Source organism: Oryctolagus cuniculus, chromosome 19 (genome assembly GCF_051225735.1).
Source record: "Oryctolagus cuniculus isolate XC-2025 breed Fujian yellow rabbit chromosome 19, ASM5122573v1, whole genome shotgun sequence".
In the NCBI taxonomy this organism is placed as follows: domain Eukaryota; kingdom Metazoa; phylum Chordata; class Mammalia; order Lagomorpha; family Leporidae; genus Oryctolagus; species Oryctolagus cuniculus.
Window position 1 is genome coordinate 29,024,078 of NC_142885.1, and position 23,954 is coordinate 29,048,031.

A 23,954-nucleotide genomic window follows, 5' to 3' on the forward strand; every position below is an offset into this window, starting at 1 on the left:
GGAAACGAAATCATTGTGTAGACAGAGAGGTTTTCACAGGCCTATGCTTATTGCAGTAGGATGCACAAAAGCCAGGCTATACAGTCTGCAGACGCATGTATGGTGTCCATAGCCCATAATGTCTTTATTCAGTCTTGAGGTGATCGGCATTTTGGCTGATGGCTTATCTTTGCTCTTGTGAATTGAGCTGTAGTAAATATGGGGGCAGAGAGAACTCTTTTTTTGTATGCCGATTTCATTTCCCTTGGGTATATACCCTGGGCTGGAATGGCTTGCTCCTATGGTACGTCTATATTCAGATTTCTCATGTATCTCCATTGTATCTTCCACAGTGGTGATTTCAGTTTATATTCCCACCAGCAGTGGATTAGGGTGCCTTTTTCCCCACATCCTCAAGGCCGTTGTCGTATCGATTTGCATTTCCCTGATGGCTAGTGATCCTGAGCATTTCTGCATGTGTTTGTTGGCCATTTAGATTTCCTTTCTAGAAATATGCCTGTTGAAGCTCCTTGCCCATTTCTTGAGTGGGTGGTTTGTTTTGCTGTTATTGAGTTTCTTGAAAGTTTCTGGTAGTTTATCTTTTATCAGTTGCATACTTTGCATATAATTTCTCCCATTCCGATAGTTTCCTCTTTACTTTGCTGAGTGTTTCTTTTGCAGAGCAGAAGCTTCTCAGTTTGTTTGTTTGTTTGTATGTTTTGGTGTCCTCATCTATTTCTTTGTTTAGTCTTTGTGATTCTCAGGTATTGAACCTCCTTCGTTAAAGTTATCCCAAAGTCCTTTATTTTCTTTGTAGCTATGTGACGGTACTGGTCTTAGAAGTGCTTTCTCAGCCATGACATTGTCTATGTATACAAATAGGATGTTGAGTTTCTATCCTGGCACTTTACCAAACTCTACTCTGAGTTTCAATAGTCTCTTAGAGTAGTCTTTTGGATCACCTATATATAGAGTCATGTGATCTGCAATTGGGGATAGTTGGACTTACTCTCTCAATTTTATCTAATATTGAGAAATGAGAGAAAATATACCAGCATGATAACATGCACATAGAAAATGGCAACAGTGACCTCAGATGCTACCTCTCTGTATTCGATCTTTCTTTGTGGAAGACTTGATTTGGCCTGTTTCCAACATGATCCATGCTTTAAATGCAGGGCTAGACTGTGCAAGGTGGTGACTAGGAAGTAGACCTGTGTTCTGTGGAGAACTCTGTAGATCACAGGTGTTTCAAGTCCTTGTGTGAGTGGGTACATAAGTGTCTGAAAAAAATATATTACTAAGATTACCTCATGCGCAAGTCAGAGATAATACCACACAGAATGTTTGTAAAGAAAAAGAGAATGAATGGGCACCAAAATTTTTTCTTCTAAGACCAAGTTAAACTTTTTTTCAAATTCTGTGTTAATAGGTTAGGTAATGCATATAAAATCAAATTCTAAATAAACTCTTGTAATGCCCTTGATGTATTATTTTATTTATTGGTATGTTTTCCTTTTTGAATAAAAAAATGCCTTTTTTAAAAGATATTTTTTTATTTATTTGAAATTAGGATTTACACACACAGAGAGAGAGAGAGAGAGGAGAGAGAGAGAGAGGGAGAGAGAGAGGTCTGCCATCTGCTGGTCCATGCTGCAGTTGGCTGCAAGGGACAGAGCTTATTGTATCCTGAGGCGGGACCCAGGGGTTGGGGGCCCTGAAAAGCATTTATAGGTCAATTTTTCACTGACTAATTTTTGCTCACTGTTTCCTATGATTTGTTATTTGTCTTTGTGAACCCCCCCACCTCCCTGTGACCTGATAATCTTGGAATTCATTTTGGAAATGAAAGGCGGGTCAACCTCTCTGGGTTCTACTTTGGTGAATGCCACAGGCAATCACTTTTTCACAGTGGGGCTTTTGCTCCATACACGTTATTCTCATTTTCACATGCAGAAGTTGGGGCTCAGAGAGGCTGAGTGACTTGCCCCTGGTGACACAGCATGATGCTGCCTGTGTTGCGTAATTGGGGAGTGAGTCCTTGTGAGCAGAGAAGTGAGGCTGGTGGGGCAGAATGAGTCCCAAGGCACCAGCAGGAGTGTCCTCATGGGACCTCTCTGAATCTGACCTTATGCAGCTTCCTCCTCTGCCCCATCCATGCTGGCCTCTCAGGTCCGTGATGGTGCCAAGTTCTCTTTCACTTCGGGGCACTTACATTGCTTTTCTTTCTTGATTGTTTCTGTCCTTGAACTTGTGCCATGAAACTGAGGAACACACCACATTTCCAGGTGGTTAAGAGTTTGGTATCTGCGGGAGATGTCGTGGAAAGATGAGTTTCCAAGCCTCATGTTCCTCTTCTGTTACAATGGGGCAATGATAGATTCTACCTCACAGGGTCATTGGAACGGATTCCAGGAGGGCTGATGCTCAGTAGGCGTTCAATACACAGGTGTTGAGTGCGCCCATGTTGGACTAATCCATTTACATAGTCCCCAGGCCCCATGGCTGCCCTGGAGTTGGGAAAGCACAGTTGTGCCCTTGTCCCTCCCGCCCATCCAGTGGCCATAGGTCTGCTTCTGTGGGGGCCTGGCAGCCCTGTGTCCTCTTCCAGCAGTCTTCCTTTGCCATTGGTTCACCCTCCAGTGGCCGCTGCGACCGGCACGCTGTGGCCGGCACACCGCGCTGATCTGATGGCAGGAGCCAGGTACTTATGCTGGTCTCCATTGGGGTGCAGGGCCCAAGCACTTGGGCCATCCTCCACTGCACTCCCTGGCCACAGCAGAGAGCTGGCCTGGAAGAGGGGCAACCAGGACAGAATCTGGCGCCCTGACCGGAACTAGAACCCAGTGTGCTGGCGCTGCAAGGCGGAGGATTAGCCTAGTGAGCCATGGCACCGGCTTCATTTATTCTTGATAGGGAGTGTGAATCCAGTTTATGCATTTCTTCAAGATTTCTAATTTGTTACAGTATACTTGGACAATTCACTTTCTTGCCAACATTTGTATTCCTGTGGCATCCGTTGTATTTTTTCTCCCTTTTGCTTTGTCAATTTTAAAGTTCTTATTTAATTTTTTAAACAATTTTTTGTATTCTTGTTTATTTTATACTTTCAAAAATTTGCAATTTGATTTACTTCTGCTCTTGTCCTTTTCATTTGCTTTTGAATTTCTTCAGTGACCCATGGGACATTTAGGAGTATGTTGTTCAATTTCCATATATTTGTATATTTTCTTTGATTTTTGTTGATTTCCAGTTTTTTTCCTGCCTTGTTAGAGAACAGTCATGGTATGATTTCAATTTTTAAACTTTATTGATACTAGATTTGTCTAATATATGGTCTGTCCTGGAAAGTGTTCCATGATTTGGTGAGAAGAATGTGCAGCTGTTTAATAGGATCATTAGGATCATTTGCTGTATGGTATGTTTTAACTCTTTTTGATCTTCATTGATGTTCTGCCAAGATATTCTGTCCATTGTTAACAGTTAAAGTCCCCCACTGTGCTGCAGTGGAGTCTGTTTCTTTTGTTAAAATAATATTTGCTTGATATATTTGGATGCTACTGTGTTAGGTGTATGTATTTTTAAGACTGTTTTGTCTTCTTGCTGAATTGGGTCTCTTGTCAATATATAATGTCCTTTGTATCTGTTTTACAGATACTGATGTAAAGTCTTTTGTCTGATATGAGTATAGCTATTACAGTTTGTGTTTTCTACTTGTATCTTAAATCTTTTTCTCATTACTCAGTTTCTGTCTTTGTGTAACTTTACCTGTGAAGTAAGTTTCTTGTAGGAATATAAAGTTGGGTCATACTTTTTATTTTTTTATTTTTATTTTTTTATTTTTTGACAGGCAGAGTGGACAGTGAGAGAAAGAGACAGAGAGAAAGGTCTTCCTTTGCAGTTGGTTCACCCTCCAATGGCCGCCGCGGCCAGCGCGCTGCAGCCAGTGCGCTGCAGCCAGCGTACTGCGCTGATCCGATGGCAGGAGCCAGGTACTCATCATGGTCTCCCATGGGGTGCAGGGCCCAAGCACTTGGGCCATCCTCCACTGTACTCCCTGGCCACAGCAGAGAGCTGGCCTGGAAGAGGGGCAACTGGGACAGAATCCGGCGCCCCGACCAGGACTAGAACCCAGTGTGCTGGCACCGCAAGGCGGAGGATTAGCCTAGTGAACCATGGCGCCCGCGGGTCATACTTTTTAAAAAGTTACTTGACCAAACTTTTTCTTTTGACTGGAGAATTTTAATCATTAATATCCAAGCTAAATATTGATAGATAAAAAGTAAGTCCTGGCCAGCGCCGCAGCTCAATAGGCTAATCCTCCGCCTGCAGCGCCATCACACTGGATTCTAGTCCCGGTCGGGGCGCTGGATTCCGTCCCGTTTGCCCCTCTTCCAGGCCAGCTCTCTGCTGTGGCCCGGGAGTGCAGTGGAGGATGGTCTAGGTGCTTGGGCCCAGCACCCGCATGGGAGACCAGGAGAGGCACCTGGCTCCTGGCTTTGGATCAGGGCGGTGCACTGGCTGCAGCGCGCCATCCGCAGCAGCCACTGGGGGGGGTGAACCAATGGTAAAGGAAGACCTTTCTCTCTGTCTCTCTCTCTCACTGTCCACTCTGCCTGTCCAAATAAATGTTTAAAAAAAAAGTCCTGCCATTTTGTCAATTGATTAGTGATTGCTTTATTTCTCAATCTCTGCCTCTATTATTTTTATTATTTAGTATATTGGTAGTCTTGTTTTATAAGGTTGAATCCTCTTTTTCTTATTTTGTATATCTATTAGTGAATTTAGTTCTCTTGTATATTTTCATGATGGTTATTTCTAATGTAGGAGTCCATTTAGGATTTCTTGTAGTACTGGTCCAGTGGTGAATTTTTTCAGGGTTTTCTCCTCTGGGAAAAACTTTCTCTTTCACTTCCAAGGCATTGTTTCACTGGATGTAATAGACCTGGTTGGAAATATTTTCTTTCAAGTATTTGATTTTTTTTTCATCTTTTTCTCTTCTGGTCTCTATGACATCTGCTGAGACATCTGCTGTGTGTCCAATGGTTTTCTTGTGTGTGTAACTTGAGACTTTTCTCTGCTTATGGATACTCTCCTTATCCTTAAGTTGACAATTTCATCATAATATATTTCTCAACAGTTTTTTTTTAAGATTTATGTATGTATTTGTTTTTAGTTAGTTAAGTTAGTTATTTGACAGATAGAGTTAGACAGTGAGAGAGAGATACAAGAAGAAAATCTTCCTTCTGTTGGTTCACCCCCCAAATGGCCACCATGGATGGTGCTACGCCGATCCAAAGCCAGGAGCCAGGTGCCTCCTCCTGGTCTCACATGTGGGTTCAGGGGCCCAAGCACCTGAGCCATCCTCCACTGCCTTCCCAGGCCACGGCAGAGAGCTGGACTGGAAGAGGAGAAACTGGGACTAGAACCTGGTGCCCATATGGGATACTGTCACCACAGGTGGAGGATTAACCAAGTGAGCCACGGCGCCAGCCCCTTATGTATGTGCTTGAATGTCAGAGTTACAGAGAGGCAGAGGCAAAGGGAGGGGGGAGAGGTGTGTGTCACCTTTAATCTCTTGGTTCACTCTCCAAAAACAGCCAAGGCTGGGCCCCTCCAATCCAGAAGCCAGGAGCTTCCTCCGTGGATGCAGGGGTCCATCTTCTAGTGCTTTCCCAGGCCATAGCAGAGAGCTGGATTGGAAGTGGAGCAGTCAGAACTCGAGCTGGCACCCAGATGGGTGCCCCTTTCCTACTTTTCTTTCGGGTATTACTGTAACATGAATATTTTCTCAATTAGTAGTTTTCTGGATAGGAAGTAGGGCCGCTGGGAAGCAAACTTGCACCCATATGTGATTCCAGCATTACAAGCAACAACTTTACTCACTCCGCCACAATGCCAGCCCCCAGTGATTTCTTCATTTGTGTTGTTTTTCTTATTCACAATGTGCATTGTTTTTCTCATTTATTTTAACTGTCAATGTGCTCTTGCATCTCACTGAGTTTCCTTAGGATCACTGTTTTGAATTGTTTTTCAGGTACTTCATAGATTCTCTTCAAATCATGATCTATTTCTGGAAAACTATTGTGTGCTTACACTGTGACCATCCTCCACTGTCCCCCTCCTTGCTCCACAATGCTTGTTCTCCCACTGGCCTTTATCCGGCAGCCTGGCCATGGTCCTGTCCACGGCCTCTAGGAAGAAGCATGTTTGTGTTACAGTACTGTTCACACTGCCTATTTCTAAAACAGAATCAAAAGTTAGAGAAATACATATCTGCTGTGTCTGCTGGCTTCTGGTGTTTTCTCTTCTGGTATGTTTGATTTTTAAATAAAATTGCTGGGGCTGGCCATTTGTGGCACAGCATGGGTTTAAGCTGCTTCTTGCATCTCTGGCATCTCCTATGTGAGGGCCAGTGCCAGTCTCAGCAGCTCCACTTCCTCTATGATTTATCAACAAATTTGTTATTGGCATTAGTCTGTTGGTAGAGTTTCTAGGTCTTTCTATAGACAGAAACATGTCATCTGCAAACAGGGAAATTTTGAATTATTTCTTTGCTACTAATACAGTCTTTTAACTCTTTTTTTATTTTTTCCTAATTTCTCTGGCTAAGATTTCCACTACATTTATAAGAGCAATGAGAGTATATATTCTTCTTTTGTGCTAGATAGTTAAAAAAGATACCTTCAGCCGGCGCCGTGGCTCAATAGGCTAATCCTCTGCCTTGCGGCGCCGGCACACCGGGTTCTAGTCCCGGTTGGGGCGCCGGATTCTGTCCCGGTTGCCCCTCTTCCAGGCCAGCTCTCTGCTATGGCCAGGGAGTGCAGTGGAGGATGGCCCAGGTGCTTGGGCCCTGCACCCCATGGGAGACCAGGAAAAGCACCTGGATCCTGGCTCCTGCCATCGGATCAGCGCGGTGCGCCGGCTGCAGCGGCAGCCATTGGAGGGTGATCCAACGGCAAAGGAAGACCTTTCTCTCTGTCTCTCTCTCTCACTGTCCACTCTGCCTGTCAAAAAAAAAAAAAAAAAAGATACCTTCAATGTATTCCAATTTAGCATGATATCTATTGTGGTATGTCAAGACTTGTTTAGCATTTATTATATTGATCTATGATCCTCTCATGCTTAATTTCTTTGAGATTTGGATAATGAATGGGGTAGAATACTATCAGATGCTTTTTCTGCATCCATTGAAATGATTATAAAAGATTTTCATTTTTCATTCTTTTATTGTGATGCATTACACTTACTGAATTTAATATGTTGAATAATCTTTGCATTACTTGGAAAAATTTTCCATGATCATGGTGGATGAGAATTTAATGTGCTGTTGTACTCTATTTGCTAATATCTTGTTTAGATTTCTGCACGTTGGTTTATAGTTTTCTTTTTGGTGGTTGTTTCCCTATCTGGTTTTGGTATTAGGGTAACATTACCTCTTCAGATGGATTTAGGGGGATTCTTGCTTTTTGGAAAAGTTTGAGAAGACGATTCACTAAAATTTTAGTGGAATTCAGCAGCAAAACCATCTAGTCCTAGGTTTTTATTCATTGAGAAATTTCATTTACTGATTCAATTTTATTACTAGTCATTGGTGCACTCCAGTATTCCATTTGTTCATGGTACAATTTTGATATATGTATAATATATGTATATATACATATATGTATATATATCACATATATATATGTATATATAATATATAATATTATATATAATATATATAAATAAATGTATTTATTTATCTTAGGTTTTCCATGTTCTATAGTTATTTATGGTAGTTCCTAGTAATCCTTTGTTTTTCTGTGGTATCAGTTTTACGAGATACTTTTGTATCTCTGATATTATTTTTTTGCATTCTTTTTTTTTCAGAGAAGGGGTTTATTTTAGCACAGTCTGGGGGTCTGTGGAAAAACCGAACAGAAAGAGCACTCCTTGTGTCTCTTCCTCCTCTGTGCCAGCATCAGTCAGTGAGGCAGTCCTGGGGTCACACAGGTCGCCCTGGCACTGGGCGTTCTGTGGGCCCGGACAGAAACCATGCGTGGCCACCCTGTGGCATCACATGCTGCAGTCGCCCTCGGCCCTCAGCCCTCGGCCCGCTGCCCCACCTCCTTGGCCTCAGAGTTGCTGCCTTCTGGGGATGGCAGGCAGCCGGAAGCCCCCGGAGCCATAGGCATTCATGGGGCTGAGCTGTTAACACTCAGGGAGGCCAGGAGACCCCCAGGCTTCAGGAAGACTGGGCATCAACAGCCCATTCCCAGCTGGGGTCTCCAGGGCAGAGCAGGTCACGAGGAGAGGGTCAGGGGAGCCTCACCTGCTCCGGGTTTCCAGGACCACCCTGGATCAGGCCCTCCCACTGTGGTGAACATAGGAGCAGCTGGCCACTGGTCAGCCATGAGTGGGCGGTGGTCTCGGGCTGTGCTGTGCTATCCTTCCCTCGCCCCAGGCTCTCCTGTGCTTGGCCACTCCATTGAGGGCCCAGGGGTTCCTGGAGGTGGCGTCAGCACTTGGGCTCTCTGTCCCCCAGGCAGGCACAGAGGCGACCCCCGGCTGGAAGGAAGCTCCAAGGGGTCTGGGCAGGTTGTGCTGTGGAGGGCAAGGACCACGGGGCAGGAGAGACCGCGTCAGAGGAGAGGCAGGCAAGGCCGTGGGGCAGAGGCGGGCATGGTCATGGAGTGAAGGACTTTTGGCTTGGAGCTGAGCTGGGGGAAGGGCAGGGCTAGGGTTAAGGGGTCACTAAGGGCTTCAAGCCCAGCTGGGAGACCCAAGGCCGGGTAGGGGTCAGAAGTCCAGGGAAAGTAAGGCAGACAGTGGCAGACCAGGAGGCCCAGAGGATCCTGGGTAGGACCCTTGGGCCAGCTGTGGGCATGAAGAACTCCTGAGAGGCCACTCAGGGTGGGACCAGGGGGCTCCATCAGCTCAGGACGTGGGAGTGGCAGCCACCACTCCACCTCCCACCGGGCCTGAGCCAGCAGCAGGAGGAGCCACAAGACAGGGGAGCGCCAGGCCTAGGTCATGTTCAAGGTTGCCTGTGGGGGCACCAGGGGATGGGGTTGCCACAGGGGATTCTGTGACCTTCAGGAGAGCCTGCTGACATGTGCCAGCCTCCACGTATGTGGGAAGGGGCTTGGAACCCTGCATTTGTTTCCCAGAAAACAAGACACAGTGCAACAGGCCCAGAGGAAGCCAAGAACATTCCTCATTCCCCTGATGGCCAGGTCTCTGCTCCCCCGCTGTGGCCAAGTTCCTGGGCCTTCCAGGAGGGGTTGGCTGGGCTCAGCCAGGCATGTCCTAGGCCCTCATCTCCCCACCTCTGTCTCTGCCAAGCCCACTGATTTCACAGCTTCCTCAGGGTCCATCCAGACCTGTAAACCCTCACCCCGTCCAGGCCCCATGGGAGCAGTCCCGAGGTCTCAGGGCCGCAGTCATTCCCCTGCCCCCTGCCCTTGCTGTCCCTGGGCCCTGACCAAGAGGAGCTGGGCTGGGGGCTGCACTCGTCTCTGATTTCCTCCAGCAGGGCACAGGGTGAGGCCATGCCCAGCCAGCTGTCTGCTCTCCTGGTTTGAAACCAAAGGCCTCTGGGCAGCCGAGCACCTGCCCCACATGTGGCCAGGTGATGGGCGCCCCCTCCAGGGCAGGGCCTGGAAAGAGTGGGGCCCATAGCAGAGGCAGCTGCTACCCCTCAACACACCCCAGCCTCAGCTACACTGAGTCAGCCCTGGACCCTGGCCACGCCAGCCACCAACCTGGCCGCAGCACGAACCACCATGCTCTGTGACTCACGTGGCTTCCCGCCTCCACCTCGACTTCCAGCGTCCAGAAAGAGCTCCCTAAAGCAGGTGTCAGACACCACTGCCACCCCAACTAGCAGCTCTCGACAGCCGCCCCCTCACCTGGTCACCAGACCCCAGGAACGGCCCTCCCAGCCCAGCTCCTCCATACCCACCTCAGTCTGCTGGGAGTCGCATCCCCCCACCCCCTCCCCCATCCTGGCCTCCCCCTCAGCACTTGGCATCTGACCCGCGAAGGCAGGGGCTGTGATGGCCTTGGTGACTGACCCCAGGGAGCTCCAGGAAAGGATGGACGAATGATCAAATGAAGGAATGAAGGGACCCATACCCAGCCGCTTCCTCCCCATCCTGCTGGGGAGCCCTCGCCTGGGTCTTGTCCTCTCTCTCCCGCTGGCAGGCCCCATTTGTGGGTTGGATGAGGCTCAGAGAAGGTGTCAGAGTGGGTCAGGAAGGCGGGGGCACAGCCTGGCATTGAGCAGGCCCAGACCCCACCCCATGCTGCAGGGTTCATCTCCACCAGGCCCACAGTCCCAGACACCCCATGCCCGCGCTGGCCTGCATTCTTCTTTTCTTATCTTGGTCATTCCAGCCACAAGTTTGTTGTGTTTCTTGATATTTGCAAGAAAACAATTCTTCATTTCACTGGACATTTGTATTTTTTAGACTATTTCATTTGTTACTTTTCTATCATGGATATTTCTGTTCTTTTACCAATTTTGGTTTTGTTCTTTTCAGGATTTTTGAGATGCTTTGTTAGGTTGTTTATTTGAAAATTTTGCCTTTAAAAATCTAGTTGCTTCTTACTATACATTTGTTATTATTGCTTTTGCTGTGTTTCTAAGATTTGAGATTTTGTGTCTCCAATATTGTTTGTTTCAAGATAGTTTTAGACTTAACTTCTGATTTCTTCAAGATCTGTTGTCCATTTCACAGTGTGTTGGTTACAGGCCATGTTTTTTGTGGAATTATCCAAACAGAAGAATCTTATTCCTTTGTGGTCAGACATGAATCACTGTTGCTGCTCTGCCACCGTCCCCGTGGTCTGCACTTATTTCTGGCTCTCGCAGCAGAAGCCACCACCGTCACCCTGGAATCACACTGGCTTCACTTCCTCCCCCTCTTCTTCCTCTTCTTGCTGAGCCACTTGCTTCCTAGCACTCTGACCTTTGTCTCTGTCCAGCAGCGGGAGCCCTTCATCCCGGGTGGCCTGGTTGCGCCACTTGGCTTTTCTGCTAGCGGTTACTCCAGGACCCTCCTGATGGTGACCACAGCTCCGCCGCCTTTACCCTGGATCCCGGACTCCCGGGTGCTGTCCCCGACCCTCTTCCTCCCTCACTTCCTAGGGAGAGACAGCTCCTGTGTGATCCCCAAACCTCGCGCTCCAGTAGCTCTGCCTAACTGCAGCCCTGCAATGGGGGAGGCACCTTCACCCCATGATGGGGGAGGCATCCTTCAGGCAGTGCAGAAGAAGTGGTGAAACAAGGTATGGGTCAGCCTAGCTGGTCAGCTGTCCGGCCGCTTCCACCAGTATCGCAGCACCGACAGAGGCTGGAGGGTGGCCCAGCTGGGTGGCAGAACAGAGCAGGGCGCAGGAGGTCCCAGGCAGGGCCACTGTCTTGTGCCTGACGCCTGGGACGGCAAGCCAACTGAGGGAGCGAACCTGGTCCCTGGGCCACTGTGACCCGCAGCACCTGGCCAACTGCTGCTCAGAAAAGAGGTTTTAAAATCAAAGATGGGGCCGGCGCTGCAGCTCAATAGGCTAATCCTCCGCCTTGCAGCGCTGGCACACAGCGTTCTAGTCCCGGTCAGGGTGCCGGATTCTGTCCCGGTTGCCCCTCTTCCAGGCCAGCTCTCTGCTGCCCAGGGAGTGCATTGGAGGAAAGCCCAAGTGCTTGGGCCCTGCACCCCATGGGAGACCAGGAATAGTACCTGGCTCCTGCCATCGGATCAGCACAGTGCACCGGCCGCAGCGCGCCGGCCGTGGCGGCCATTGGAGGGTGAACCAACGGCAAAGGAAGACCTTTCTCTCTGTCTCTCTCTCTCACTGTCCACTCTGCCTGTCAAAAAAAAAATCAAAGATGGGAAAATCAGAGAAAGTTACCCTTTCCCACTGCCAGCTTGTTAATGGTATACACGTGAGTGAACAACCAAAAATAAACAGAAAAGCAAACCTAAGTTGCCAGTAACCAAGATCACTCCTACAAAAACAGAAATGAAAGTAACTTACATCAGGACTCTGTTTCATCTGATAGAATTCAGAAGCAGGAAAAAAAGCCTTTTAAAAATACAGAGAATATTAAAAACATGCATTTGAAGAAATCAGCATTTCTAACTGAAGTGAGCCAAAAAGTAGAATTATGCTGGCATGAAATTTAGTAACCCACCATCTCCTACTGTTCTTCCAGAGCCTCCTAGTCACTGGATGGGAAGCTCTGTTGAAAATTCCAACCAAAATGGGGAGCTGATGGCTGTGCACTTGAAAACACTGCTGAAATTCAAACTTAAGATTTCAGATTTCAATACATATGTAAAACATAGTTTTTCCCAACGCCCTGGACTCTTGGAAGTTGGTGCAGATCTGGAAAGCTGCCTTGTTGCAGTGTAAGAGTACAAAAGATGAGTTTAAAAAGCTATATATAAACAGCTTGCATTATATTTTGTATTTTGTAAATACTGTATACCATATATTATGTATATATTATTCATACTTGAGAAGTACATTATAGTTCTGTTATGAAAGTATGTATTTTGCCCTGCCCACATGGCAGGTCATTGTGTATATATATGCACATATATAATATTATATGTTATAATATATATTTTCTATAGATAATGGAAAAATTTTAAGGGTGCTAAAGCACATGGAAGACCAGTTTATTTGCCCAAGGTACTGAGAGTTTACCAAGAAGCAGCTGTCAGATCTCAAGGTGAAGATCTAAACGTGAATAGTTTACCAATGCACTACTGAAGATTAAGTCTGTGGCACAATCATTGTAAACAATGGAGTCTGTCTTTATTTAAATTGATTTCAACCTTCCAATCTATAATTACTGGAAAAACTCCTCTCCCTATTTCTACCAAATTTAATTTCTTGTTTTTGGTACATATGCATTATTCAAATTTAAGATGCCTCTAATTTTAATGCCAACAAAATTGGTTATAATTAAAATTTTTTTTTATTTTTTGACAGGCAGAGTGGACAGTGAGAGAGAGAGACAGAGAGAAAGGTCTTCCTTTGCCGTTGGTTCACCCTCCAATGGCCGCCACGGCCAGCGTGCTGCGGCTGGCGCACCGCGCTGATCTGATGGCAGGAGCCAGGTACTTATCCTGGTCTCCCATGGGGTGCAGAGGCCAAGCACTTGGGCCATCCTCCACTGCACTCCCTGGCCACAGCAGAGAGCTGGCCTGGAAGAGGGGCAACCGGGACAGAATCCGGCGCCCCGACCGGGACTAGAACCCGGTGTGCCGGCGCCGCAAGGCGGAGGATTAGCCTAGTGAGCCACGGCGCTGGCCATATAATTAAATTTTAAAGTAATAATAATTTGCCTTTCCCCCTTTAAACTAGTCTTGACTTTTTGTGTCTGACTGTTCTGTGTGTGACCATGAGATGATTTTGCACGACTGCATTTTTAACTTCCCATTTGATGGCTCTGTCTTTGATCTTGTACTAATGATCCTTCCTCTACAAAATTTAGAGCAACAATTTAATATTTCTACATCTCCGAGGAGGAATTGCCCATCTCACAAGTGGAAATGGTAGGCCGGCGCCGTGGCTCACTAGGCTAATCCTCCGCCTAGCGGCGCCGGCACACCGGGTTCTAGTCCCGGTCGGGGCGCCGGATTCTGTCTCAGTTGCCCCTCTTCCAGGCCAGCTCTCTGCTGTGGCCAGGGAGTGCAGTGGAGGATGGCCCAAGTGCTTGGGCCCTGCACCCCATGGGAGACCAGGAGAAGCACCTGGCTCCTGCCATCGGATCAGTGCGGTGCGCTGGCCGCAGCGCGCCAGCCATGGCGGCCATTGGAGGGTGAACCAACGGCAAAGGAAGACCTTTCTCTCTCTCTCTCTCTCTCTCTCTCTCTCACTGTCCACTCTGCCTGTCAAAAAAAAAAAAAAAACAAGTGGAAATGGTAGTGTAAAGAAAAACTGGTTAGTTTATGACTGAGTATATTTTTGTTTTTTTTTTTTTTTGTTTTTTTTTTTTTTTTTTTTTTTTTTTTTTTGACAGGCAGAGTGGACAGTGAGAGAGAGAGACAGAGAGAAAGGTCTTCCTTTGCCGTTGGTTCACCCTCCAATGGCCGCCGCGGCTGGCGCGCTGCGGCCGGCGCACCGCGCTGACCCGATGGCAGGAGCCAGGAGCCAGGTGCTTTTCCTGGTCTCCCATGGGGTGCAGGGCCCAAGCACCTGGGCCATCCTCCACTGCACTCCCTGGCCACAGCAGAGGGCTGGCCTGGAAGAGGGGCAACCGGGACAGAATCCGGCGCCCCGACCGGGACTAGAACCCGGTGTGCCGGCGCCGCTAGGCGGAGGATTAGCCTAGTGAGCCGCGGCGCCGGCCCGACTGAGTATATTTTTATATGTAAACTTTTTCATGAAGTATTATTTGAATTAATAATTCATGCAGTTTTCAGTAGAAGGCAATGATACCTACTTTGTTTTATTACATTAATCTTGAATGGTGGTACTTACACTAAAAAAAGTATAGCTGATGCCGAAACAGTGGGTGGAGATTTTAGAGGCTTGCTTGAAGATCAGCATGGCAGTTCAAACTTCATTCTCAGTATGTTTCCAACTCAGAAATTCTAAAATATACTTTCTATAAGGTTTCACTTATGCAAACCAAAAGTTTGTCTCAAAGTGGAAAACCTTTCTGAGTAATTGGGCAATATTTAGATATTAAAAGAAAAATAATTCTTAAATGGGTACATACTTGCACATGATTCTTCAGGTCAAATTCATGAGAAAGGTGCTACTGGAGGTATTTTAGGTCTTAACTGGCTCCCACAAGGAGAGTGAAGACTTTTAACTTTTTGTGTGGTAGGCAGTATGGGCAGAAAGTTAGAATTGCTATTTACTTGATGAGCAGTGCCAAGAGGGTAGGATGACTTACATTATGTAGATGTACCACAAATTTGTGTAAGCAATGCATGCTATCTTGTATTCATAGCTCAAGCCTGAAAACCAGTTCTTTGTCCCTGGGTATAACATGCTTGTTCTTATAGAGAGAAATTAAGCTGTACTTTAATATTATATATTAAATGATTAAGAGGTTATATTCCAATATGACAGTATCCACATCCAAGAATGCCTTACTTGTAGGAGTCATGCTGCTTTCAAGTGTGCACATGGTGATTCTTTTGTGCAGACTTCAGAGGAGGTCCCAGCACCTGGGCAGCATGAGTCTCCTCTGCCCAGCAGCCTTCCCAGAGTAAAAGGCCACCCAGACCATCCTGCTGCTGGTGAGTGCCTTTGTGGTCACCTACCACCTTAACCTCATCATCCTGTCTATCTCAGTCCATGTGTGGTGGACATACAACAAAGTCTGAGTATCTGGAAGTTAGTATTTAATGCTTGTGCTACAGTTAGTCCTGTGGTGCTGCTCAGTTCTGATAAAAGAATAATCAGTATTCTGAAAAGCACACAATGTAAGAGCCATTAATGTTTACTAATATTGTGATGGGATATTTTTCTTGAAAATATGTTCTAATGCAGTTAAATTATTCAGTAGCATAAGATTTTTTTTTATTTCTGTAAGAGGAACATTTCATTATTTCATATGTACAGTTTTAAGAGTAAAATGATACTTTATCAGATTAAAATAAAGTGCAATTATTTGATAATTCTTTACTTCAATGTAAATCATAGTTTGATGCATATCATGTATCATCTTATTTCATTTTCTTTACTGTAGAAAAACATTTATTCTTGACATGTAGGTTTAGAAAGCTCCTGTTGGTAATCAAATCTCTGTGTTTATTTTTGATTATGTTTTATTCATCTTGGTCCATTAACTAGATTTTACCTAAGGATCCAACTCTAGCTCAGATAATTGCTTTTGGCATGATTGATTTTATGTCTGTTTTACAGCACCATACCAGTTGTTAAAAGGACTATTTTAGTCACCTCTGTGAATGATCTCTGTTTTCCTCTTACTGTTTCTAATTTTTTTCTCCCCTGATGTTATGAAGTCTGATTATGTATACTTTTGTGTCTTTTTGACACACTGCATTTGTAAGCATAGAGTCTTTTAAATCATCCAGGTTTGATAATTGCCTTTGTGTGTTTTTCTTTTTTTTCCAATATTTATCACATAATATTCTTTTTTTATTTTTTATTTAATGAGCATAAATTTCCAAAGTACAGCTTAAGGATCACAATAGCCTCCTCCCCACCGTATCTTCCCTCCCACCCACAACGCTCCCCTCTCCCACTCCCTCTACCCTTCCCCTTCACATCATGATTAATTTTCAATTATCTTTATATACAGAAGATCAATTTAGCGTATGTTAAGTAAAGATTTCCACATTTTGCTCCCACACAGAAACACAAAGTGTAAAATACTATTTGAGTACTAGTTATAGCATTAATTAAGCACCTAAGAGTGATTGTGTATTAATTACAGAGTTCAACCAATAGTTTTAAGTAGAATATAAAATGCATCTTTTGTATTGTTGAGGCTTCCCCCCTGACCTCCCTCCCTCCCGTGGCCCTCCCCTCTCCCACTCCCTCTCCCATCCCGCCCTTCATCACATTTCATTTTCAATTACCTTCATATGTTGAAGATCAACTTAGTATATACTAAGCAGGGATTTCAACAGGTTGCACTCACACAACCGAACCAGGTATAGGGTATTGTTCGACTAGTAGTGTTGTGTTTGAGTTTCATAGTTAAACATATTAAGGACAGAGATCCTGTGTGGGGAGCATGAACCCAGTGACTCCCGTTGTTGATTTAACAATTGGCACTCTTATTTATGATGTCAGCAATCACCCGAGACTCTTGCTATGAGCTGTCTAGGCTATGGAAGCCCCTTGAGTTCAGCAACTCTGAATTTGTTTAGTCAAGGCCATATCACAGTGGAGGTTCCTTCCTCCCTTCAGAGAAAGGCGCCTCTCTCCTTGATGGCCTGATCCTTCTGCTGGGGTGTTGTTCACCAGGATCCTTCATTTAGATTGTTTTTTGCCACCATGTCATGGCTTTCCATGCCCTCACCATGACTGCAGGGGCTGGGGACCCAGGCAGGGGGCTGGGTCATGTCTGCCCAGGGCGGATCCCTCGTTATGCCTGGGGTTCCTCGCCATGCTTGTAGGTGCTGGGTCCTGGACACGGGGCGGGTTCCATATGGGGTGCCCAGGGAGGGCTCTCACAGGGCCTGCAGGGGCTGTGGATCCCGGCGGGGTTGCGTCTGGGGTGTGGGGCCCAAGCTGTGACTTAGGGGCTAGGGACTTGGGTGGGCGGGGCGGGGTCCCATCTGGGGTGCCCAAGGAGGGCTCTTTCTGTGCCTGCACAGGCTGGGAATCTGGGTGGGAGGCGTGGTCATGTCTGGAATGCCCTGGGCGCATCCCTCGCTGTGCCTGAGGGTCCCTCACCATGCCTGTAGGGCCTGGGGACCTGGGTAAGAAGCGGGATCCCGTCTAGGGTGGCCAGGGCGGTATTCTCACCATTCTTTCAGGGGCTTGGCACCCGGGTGGTGGGGAGGTAGTGTCTGGGGTGACCAGTACTGGGCCTTCAGCCTGCCTGTAGGGGTCAGGACCCGCATAGGAGGTGGGGTCCCATCTGTCCTGGCCAAGGTAGGGCTGTCGCCATTCCTGCAGGGGCTTGGCACTTGGGCGGAGGAGGTAGCGAGTGTCTGGGGGGCCCAGGGAGGGGCTCTCGCATGCCTGCAGGGGCTGGAGATCCGGGCGGGGGGGAAATAGCCTCTGGAATGCCCAGGGTGGGGCCCTTGCTATACCTGAGAGTCCTGGCCAAGCCTGTAGGGACTGGGGTCCTGGGAACGGGGCGGGGTTGCGTCTGGGTGCCCACGGTGGGGCCTTCGCCCTGCCTGCAGGTGTGGGGACCCGGGTAGGAGGCGGGGTCCCTTCAGGGGTGGCCAGGGCGGGGTCTCTGCATTCCTGCAGTGACTTGGGACCCAGGCCAGTGGTGGTCGAGTCTGGGGTACTCGGGACGGGTTTTGCCTTGCCTGCAGGGTGGGGGATCCGTACGGGGGACGTGGTTGCGTGTGGGGTGCCCAGGGCGGAGCTATCACAGTGCCTGAGCATCCCTTGCTGTGCCTATAGGGGCTGGGACCCCGGGGGGGTGCGTGGTCACATCTTGGGTGCCCAGGTGGGGACCCAGCTGCTCCCGCCCTTGCTTTACCCGTGGGGCCCTCGCCCTGCCTCCTGCAGCGGTGGCCCGGGCAGGTGGAAGGGTCACCTCCGGGGTGCCCAGGGCGGGGCTCTCCCTGTACCTGTATTGGCTGGAATTAGATCAGGGGCGTGGTCGGATCTGGGGTGCTTCAGGGTAGGGCCCTTGCTACAACTGCCCTCACTGTGCCTGTAGAGCCCTCCGACTGCCTGCAGGGGTGGAGAACGGGGTAGGGTGTGGGTCACCACTGGGGTGCCCAGAGCGGGAATTATGCTGTGCCTGCAGGGGCAGGGATGCGGGTAGGGGGCGTGATCGCATCTGGTTGCATCTGGGTTGCTCAGGACGGGGCCCTCGCTGTGGCTGCAGGCCCTCCTGTGCTGCAAAGGCTGTAGCTCCGGGAGGGGGACACGGCCTCGTCTGGGGTGCCAGCAGGGGCTTGTGAACCAGGCAGGTGGTGGGGTCCCAACTGTGGTGCCCACTGCAGGGCACTTACAGTGCTTGCAAGGCGTGGAGCCCCAGGCGCGGGGGAGCCGGGTTGCATCTGGGGTGCCCAGGTGGGGTTCTCGCCCTGCCTGCAGCAGCTGGGGACCCGGGCAAGGGACAGGGTCGCATCTAGGGTGCCCGGGGCAGGGCCCTCGCTTTGCCTCAGGGACTGGGGCGGGGTCGTGTCTTGGATTCCCAAGGTGGGTCCCTCCCTGTGCCTTAGGGCCTGGGGACCCGGGCGGACGGGGCGGGGTCCCGTCTGGGGTGCCCAGGGCAGGCCTCTCAGTCAACATGCTGGTGCTTGGGACGCAGGTGTGTGCTGGGGCCGAGTGTAGGGTGAACAACGCGGTGCTCTCGCTGTGCCTGCAGGGGCTGGAGATCCGGACTGGGGGTAGGTATCATCTGGGGTCCCAGGGCCGGGACTCTACTGCGCCCGCTCTTGCTTTGCCTGCGGGGCCCTCGCCCTGCCTGCAGGTGTGGGGGCCCGGGCAGGGGGCGGGGTCACGTCTGGGGTGCCCAGGGCAGGCCTCTTGGGCCAGTGTGCTAGGGCTTGGGACCCAGGTGGGTGCTGGGGCCGAGTGTAGGGTGCCCAGGGCGGGGCTCTCACAGTGCCTGCAGGGGCTGGGGATCCGGGAGGTGGGCGTGGTCGCATCTGAGGTGCCCAGGGCGGGGCCCTGGCTGTGCCTCAGGGGCTGGGGACCTGGGCGGGCGGGCAGGGCGGGGTCACATCTTGGGTGCCCAGGGCCGGGACCCCACTGTGCCCGCCCTCGCTGTGCCTGCGGGGCCCTCGCCCTGCCTACAGCAGTGGGGGCCCAAGCAGGGGGCGGGGTCACGTCTGGGTAGCCCAGGGCAGGCCTCTAGGCCAGCATGCTGGGGCTTGGGATCCAGGTGGGTGCTGGGGCCGAGTTTAGCGTGTCCAGGGCGGGGCTCTTTCCATGCCTGCAGGGGTTTGTGCTCGGGCGGGGGTGGGTCGCCTCTGGGGTGCCTGCAGGTCCTGGGGCCCCGGGTGGGGGAGAGCGGTGCAGCGCCTGGGATGCCCAGGGCGTGGCTATTGGCACGCCTGCCCTCCCTGTACCCGCGGGGTCCTCAGAGTTCCTGCAGGGGCTCTGGACCTAGGCGGGGTGGGGTCGCCTTTGGGGTGCCCAGAACAGGGCCCTCGCCGAGCCTGTAGTGCTGGGAACCCGGGCTGGGGGCGGGGTCCCGTCTGGGGTGCCCAGGGAGGGCTCTCATCTTGCCTGCCGGGGTTGGGGATCCGGGCGGGAGGAGGAGGCGACTTGGGTCCCCATGTGCCGCAGGGGCTGGGGACCCGGGCAGACAGGGCGGGGTCCCGTCTGGGGTGCCCAGGGAGGGCTCTCACTGTGCCTGCAGGGGCTGGGGACCCGGGCGGGTGGGGCGGGGTCCCGTCTGGGGTGCCCAGGGCAGGAGTCTCGCTGTGTCTGCAGGGACTTGGGATCCGGGCGGGGTCGTGTCTTGGGTGGCCAGGGCGGGGCTCTCGCCTGGTCTGCAGGGGTTTGGGACCCAGGCGGGGGTGTGTTGTTCCTGGGGTGCCCAGGGCGGAGCTCTCCCCATGCCTGCAGGGACTGGGATCTGGGCGGGGGGCGTGGTCGCGTCTGGCATTCCCGGGGAGGGCCCTTGCTGTGCCTGAGGGTCCTCGCCATGCCTGTAGGGGCTAGGGTCCTGGGCAGGGGGCGGGGTTGTGTCTGGGTGCCTAGAGCGGGGCCTTCGCCCTGCCTGCAGGTGTGGGGACGCAGGTAGGAGGCGGGGTCCCTTCAGGGGTGGCCAGGGCGGGGCTCTCGCCATTCCTGCAGGGACTTGGGACCCAGGTGAGTGGTGGTCGAGTCTGGGGTGCTCAGGACGGGTTTCGCCTTGCCTGCAGGGGTGGGGGATCCGGGCGGGATACATGGTCGCGTGTGAGGTGCCTAGGGCGGGGCCCTCCCCGTGCCTGAGCGTCCCTTGCTGTACCTGCCGGGCCGGGGGCGGGTTTGCGTCCGGGGTGCCCAGGGCGGGTCCCTCGCCATGCTTGCAGGGGCTTTTGACCCGGGAGGTAGGTGGGCCCTTGCTGCAACTGCCCTCACTGTGCCTGCGGAGCCCTCCCAGGATACCCGGGTAGGGTGCGGGTCGCCTCTGGGTTGCCCAGAGCGGGAATCTCCCGGTGCCTGCAGGGGCTGGGATGCGGGTGGGGAGCGTGGTTGCATCTGGGTTGCCCAGGGCGGGGCCCTCGCTGTGGCTGCGGGCCTTCGCTGTGCTGCAGGGGCTGGGGCCCCCGGCGGGGGCATGGCTTCATCTGGGATGCCAGCAGGGGCTTGGGACCCGGACAGGTGGCGGGGTCCCCACTGTGGTGGCCATTGCAGGGCACTTAGAGGGCTTGCAAGGCCTGGGGCCCCAGGCGCGGGGGAGCCGGGTTGCATCTGGGGTGCCCAGGGTGGGGCCCTCGCCCTGCCTGCTGAAGCTGGGGAGCCGGGCAAGGAACAGGGTCACGCCTAGGGTGCCCGGGACAGGGCCCTGGCTTTGACTTAGTTGGGGAGCTGGTAAAGCAGTTGAACCCAACTAACTGAATGTTGATGGTGTAAAATATGGCATAAGGTGGCTGCTGCCATGGCTCACTAGGTTAATCCTCTGCCTTGCGGCGCCGGCACACCGGGTTCTAGTCCCGGTCGGGTCGCTGCATTTTGTCTCAGCTTTCCGCTATGGCCCAGGAGTGTAGTGGAGGATTACCCAAGTCCTTGGGCCCTGCACCCCATGGGAGACCAGGAGAAACACCTGGCTCCTGCCATCGGATCAGCACGGTGTGCCGGCAGCAGCGCACCGGCCGCGGTGGCCATTGGAGGGTGAACCAACTGGAAAGGAAGACCTTTCTCTCTCTCTCTCTCTCTCTCTCACTGTCCACTCTGCCTGTCAAAAAAAAAAAATGTGGTATAAGGTATTACCTTGATATCTTGCTGGTGAAAAAAGAGAATACATTGTAAAATTCTAGATTTTTGTTTTACACTTAGAAATGAGAAATAATGACAGCTGAGGCAACTGGAAAAGTTTTAATAATGATTGCATTCTTTTTAAATGAAATTCCCATTAATTGTGTAATCTTAAACCTGAGAGGTGAAGGGAAGCTCTCCTCTGGCCCCAAAGCTGCCTCAGACTTTCCTCTCCACTCCCTGCCTGCCTCACTTCCTTCCCGCTCACACAGGCTCCACAGCGGCCTCGAGGTCTTGCAGCAGGATGTCATAGAAACTGCTTCATACTTGTGGAGAAATAAACACAATTCTGCTGTGAGAATACGACACTCAGGAGGAGGGAGCGTGTGGAGCTCTTTGGAATCACAGTGCTCTGCCTGAGGAATGGGGTGTCTGTCCCTGGCGGTGGGTGAGTGTAGCAAATACCTCTAGACCTCTCCCTAGCAGCCGTTCCTCCTCTCCCTTGTGTGGTTGGCTGGATAGCTGAAGGGGGGGGGACTGCTGCCTCAGTGTCAATGTTGGAGCTGACTGAAAGACCCCATGGCTGAGCACCCGGGGGTGTGTTGATGGCATCATTTGAGGTGTGACCCTGGGACTTGATGGACATTTGGGTGTCATGCAGCCGAGGAGAATGCGCTGATTTCCCTGTGTCTCCTGCTGCCAGAGCCATGAAATCAAGGCTGCTTTGCACCAAGTGCCGGGAGAGCCGTCTTCTCATCCCCATCAGACACAGACGTTTCTGTTGAGGAGAAGCATCTGCTCTTCATGTCAGTTCCGCACCTGGACCAGGCCTCAGCCCTGTTTTCTTCAGGACCTCTCAGGTTGATGGGTGAGGAGACCCGTGGGAGGAGGACTTAGAAGTCCGGAGGCTGAGTGCCTTCTAGTTGTGCACAGAAACACCCTGTACGTGTCTTCCTTAATTGCAGAGTGTTCCTGATGTCATGGGCACGTAGGAACCAGAGAGGAACCTCTGCCCTGGACCTCTCTCTGCTGGATCTCAGCTGCCTCATGTTTCCTGGTGCTGTTTTTTTTTTTTCTTTAAGAGTTTATTCAAGTCAGAGGTATCTGCATTTATAGCTTCTTCCTGATAATTCTTTCCTCTCCTGATGGAGTTTCATTTCTCCTGTGTTTCAGGAGATGCCTGGGGGGGGTGTGTGTGTCCCCCATTGGATTCTAGTCTGAGGGAGTCTTCCATGGTGAGTCACGTGCTGCTTTGCTCATTAGAAGAATCCTAAGTAAGATGGGAAAAGACTCTTTTTGTTGGAGAGAGAAAATGAAAACCAGCTTTTCTGAGGCCAGAGGGGCTCATGTGGTAATAAATGATGAATTCATCCTTTTTTTCTGCCATCCCTCCCAGTGGCAGTTGATCTCATGACAGCTGTTTCCAGCTGTACTCTGGATTTTGTGCAGGCCCCTTGGGATGGCTGTAGTGACTCACACAGCTGGGCTTTTTCCACAACGGGCTGAACCTGGCTGCTAGAGGAGCAGGGGCTAGAGGCAGGGAAGGTGACTCTGGTGGCTGGAGAAGATTTCCTTGTTGGGATCGCTGTCCCTGCAGGGCCCTCCTGTCCACAGAGATCCTGGGAGATAACGTCTGGGGCAGGGTAGAGAATGTGTTCATAGAGAACGTGTGTTGGAGAAAGCCAAATGTTCTTTTTGTTTCTTTTTTCCCTGGCCCTTTCCTTTTCAGATGGAAGTAGATCTGTGTGTGAAATGGATACATGAGTGAGTGTTGAGGGAGACGTTGGTTAACAGATGGACATTGCAGCCATCCGGCGCAGTGGGATGCCTGCATCCCACACTGGAGTTTCTGGTTTGAGTTCAGGCTCCTCTTCTTCTGACCCAGCTTCCTGTGAATGCGCTCCATGGGTGGCTGACACTCATGCAGAGACCGGGTTTGAGCTTTGGGCTTCTAGCTTTGGCCGAGCACCGCCTTGGCTGAGTCACACCCGGAGCAGAAGAAGCTGACTGAAGTGGGCCTGGGGCATCAGAAGGATGCTGGATGCGGCAGGGTGCAGATGTGTCCCGTGGCGCCATGGCGACGGCCAGTGGGGACTGCGCCTGCGTCCTGCACTTTGACCCGGAAGTGCACACGCATGCATGCATACCCCGACTGCCCGCCAGCGCTCTTGTGGGAGTCAGCACCGCGTCCGCTGCTGCCCAAGAGCCTGCACAAGTTGTGAGGAGCCGTGCTCGACGCTGCTGGCCAAGACTGAGGGAGACCCAGCGGCCCCAAGGTCAGGCCAGGATCAGGAGAGGCTGCATGTCTGAGGCTGCAGCACTATTTCCCAGGCGCGGTTGTCTTCTTCAGCCCCTTCCGGAAGCAACGGCCTTGGCAGACCTCTATGCCGCCAGCAGACCGGGCCCCCTTGGAGGTGAGTGACTCGTGGCTGTTGTGGCTTCCCGCTGGG

The 23,954-nt window shown here is 50.9% G+C and overlaps 1 protein-coding gene and 1 pseudogene across 1 annotated transcript in view; both read left to right on the top strand.

The window, feature by feature from the left end:
• Window positions 1-9,746: 9,746 nt before the first annotated feature.
• LOC149120443 (proline-rich nuclear receptor coactivator 1 pseudogene) lies at window positions 9,747-12,375 on the top strand (annotated as a pseudogene).
• A 9,750-nt stretch (window positions 12,376-22,125) lies between these two features.
• Window positions 22,126-23,954, top strand: part of LOC103346511 (glutamate receptor ionotropic, NMDA 2A) — a 184,126-nt gene continuing 182,297 nt past the window's right edge. Inside the window, exon 1 of the mRNA XM_089321437.1 lies at window positions 22,126-23,918. Within this exon, the coding sequence (XP_089177563.1) occupies window positions 23,889-23,918 (30 nt within the window). The 5' untranslated portion in view covers window positions 22,126-23,888. The remainder of the gene's footprint in view (window positions 23,919-23,954) is intronic.